The sequence below is a fragment of the Rhinoderma darwinii genome, unplaced genomic scaffold (genome assembly GCF_050947455.1).
Source record: "Rhinoderma darwinii isolate aRhiDar2 unplaced genomic scaffold, aRhiDar2.hap1 Scaffold_925, whole genome shotgun sequence".
Lineage (NCBI taxonomy): Eukaryota > Metazoa > Chordata > Amphibia > Anura > Rhinodermatidae > Rhinoderma > Rhinoderma darwinii.
This window is the reverse complement of record NW_027464498.1, coordinates 117956-120170: the sequence shown is the minus strand read 5'-3', so window position 1 is coordinate 120170 and position 2215 is coordinate 117956. Positions and strand designations below refer to the sequence as shown.

At 44.2% G+C, this 2215-nt stretch overlaps 1 protein-coding gene across 1 annotated transcript; it reads right to left on the bottom strand.

The window, feature by feature from the left end:
* Positions 1–761: 761 nt before the first annotated feature.
* On the bottom strand, positions 762–1709 carry LOC142732873 (olfactory receptor 52E2-like). Its single transcript, XM_075849495.1, has one exon. It carries the CDS (start codon positions 1698–1700, stop codon positions 762–764), a length of 939 nt encoding a protein of 312 aa, XP_075705610.1. The 5' UTR covers positions 1701–1709.
* Between the last annotated feature and the right edge of the window lie 506 nt (positions 1710–2215).

Below are 2215 nucleotides of genomic sequence, written 5' to 3'. Positions count from 1 at the left end.
ACGGAACCTAACAGATTCATTCTGTTACGCAGGTTTTGTCCTGCACAGACGCCATGTAGAGGGACCACCGATGGGATTTCATACACCAGGGATACAAGTCATTGTCTTCTGACGCTCAGGATCCGCAGAATCAATCTCTTTTTCATAAGGATGAAAGATTGCGGGAAGTATCTCATGGAGCACCTCCACAACTGCCCAACCTGACACAAATAATGGTGAGAAGTTCCCTGAGCCCCCCAAGACAAAAGTGGCCTGTCACCCTGAAGAGGAAATCAACACCCAACCGGGTAACAGTACAAGAACCAGGGCTGGAGTGTGTAATACAAGGTATCTGCTCCAGCAAATCTTCAGAGGTGAAAACTTATTAGATGTGTAATACGCCACGCAGGACAAACCTGGAGTAAGGGGATGACACTGGGGGACTGTGCTTATGGGGACCTACAGGTCACCGAGAGAGAGGTGGAAGTGGCAATGTAAATCTATGTGCAAATTCAGAAATCTAGAAGAACGATTGAACGGAGACAGAAGTCTTATCCGGTCACCGTAACTTTCCAGTTGGCCAATAAAAGATATCATGTCCACTGGTGACTACTAAGACCTCTGTATTTTCTAGCAGATATTCACTTACATTGTCCTCCATACACACAGATATTGGACTACAATGAATACTGGTAACACAACAGAAAATATGGAAATTAAATGTATTACAAAAAGACAATCCATCCAAACACAATGACAATTATTGAGGTATACTGTTGGTTTCAGTCACCGAAGGAGTAAAAGACTAGGACAATCCTCTGCCGTATCTTCTTTGTCCTCATCCCATATATAACTGGGTTCAACATCGGCGGCACCAAGAGGTAAATATTAGCAATACTGATATGGATCTGTGGTTGAATGTTGTGGCCAAAGCGGTGGGTGACAAACGTAAACGTGGCCGTAGTATAGAAAACCAAGATGACTAAAATGTGGGATGTGCAAGTGCTGAGGGCTTTCAGACCAGCCTGCTTGGTGGGAAGGTGGAGGACAGTATAAAGGATTAAAGCGTATGAGGTGATTGTCCATAGTAGATCGAAAGCACCTATCAAAGAGGCCACGGTCAAGCTATAGGACTTGGTCATGGTCGAGTCTCCGCATGTCAGCTTTATGACAGCCATGAACTCACAGTACGTGTGAGGGATGATATTGGTCTGACAGAAAATCAAGCTTTTAACAATAAATGGGTGAGGTAAGAAAAGTACCACACCCCGTAACACCACACAAATCCCGACTATAAGAACAGTTTTAGTGCTTAAAATAGCGGAGTGCCTGAGGGGGTTCCATATGGCCACAAAGCGGTCAAATGCCATAGCCAAGAAATAGCCGGACTCCATGGCAGTAAAGGAGTGAATGATGAACATTTGAGTTAAACAAGCATCAAAACCAATCTCCCGTAAATTGAACCAGAAGATGCCAAGCATTTTGGGAAGGGTGGAAGATGACAGAACTAGATCAGTCACGGCCAACATGGACAAAAAGAGGAACATGGGCTGATGAAGACTCTTTTCAGATCTGATGATAAGTAGGATGATGATATTCCCAAAGAAGGCAAGTATGTACATACAGCAGAAGGGGATGGAAATCCAATACTGGACCTCTTCTAGACCTGGGATCCCAAGTAAGATGAAGACGAAAGGATGAGAATCATTCTTCAGAAGCATGTTGGACAAGTTCAGGCAAAGTCCTTCAAATACAGAGCATCGAGAAGTCACCACACCGTGAAGTCACAAATCACACCTTAGCTCAGTCTCTACAAATTATCTAAATGTATATCACATTTATTCAACAGGACCATGTGCTCATGAGAAGAGCAATATCAATGGTGCTGACAATGATGAAGGCTGTGGGCCATACAAAAGAACATGACTTATAGGTCAATGGTTGTGAGGAGGAAACTTGCAATGACTTCACACAGACCAAGCCAGGCCAACACAGTGTAGAAGTCACCACACTGACGCCAAGCTTGATGACATCATATTGAGGACATTGGTCATCATGACAAATACTGGTTACAGGACATGGTAGAAAATACAAGGAAGAGAGCACCAACCAAATTGGGGACAACATTACCAGGGCCCCGGGCATGTAGAAAAGATCAGCGACTCAACTGTGACCATGATGGGGAGTCCTTCAGCTGATCCAGAGTGGTCATTGTGGTGATCTTAACACTACTGGT

What these genes read in the sequence shown, in the direction of transcription:
- LOC142732873 (XM_075849495.1), bottom strand. Translation starts at nt 1,700, where the DNA reads ATGCTTCTGAAGAATGATTCTCATCCTTTCGTCTTCATCTTACTTGGG.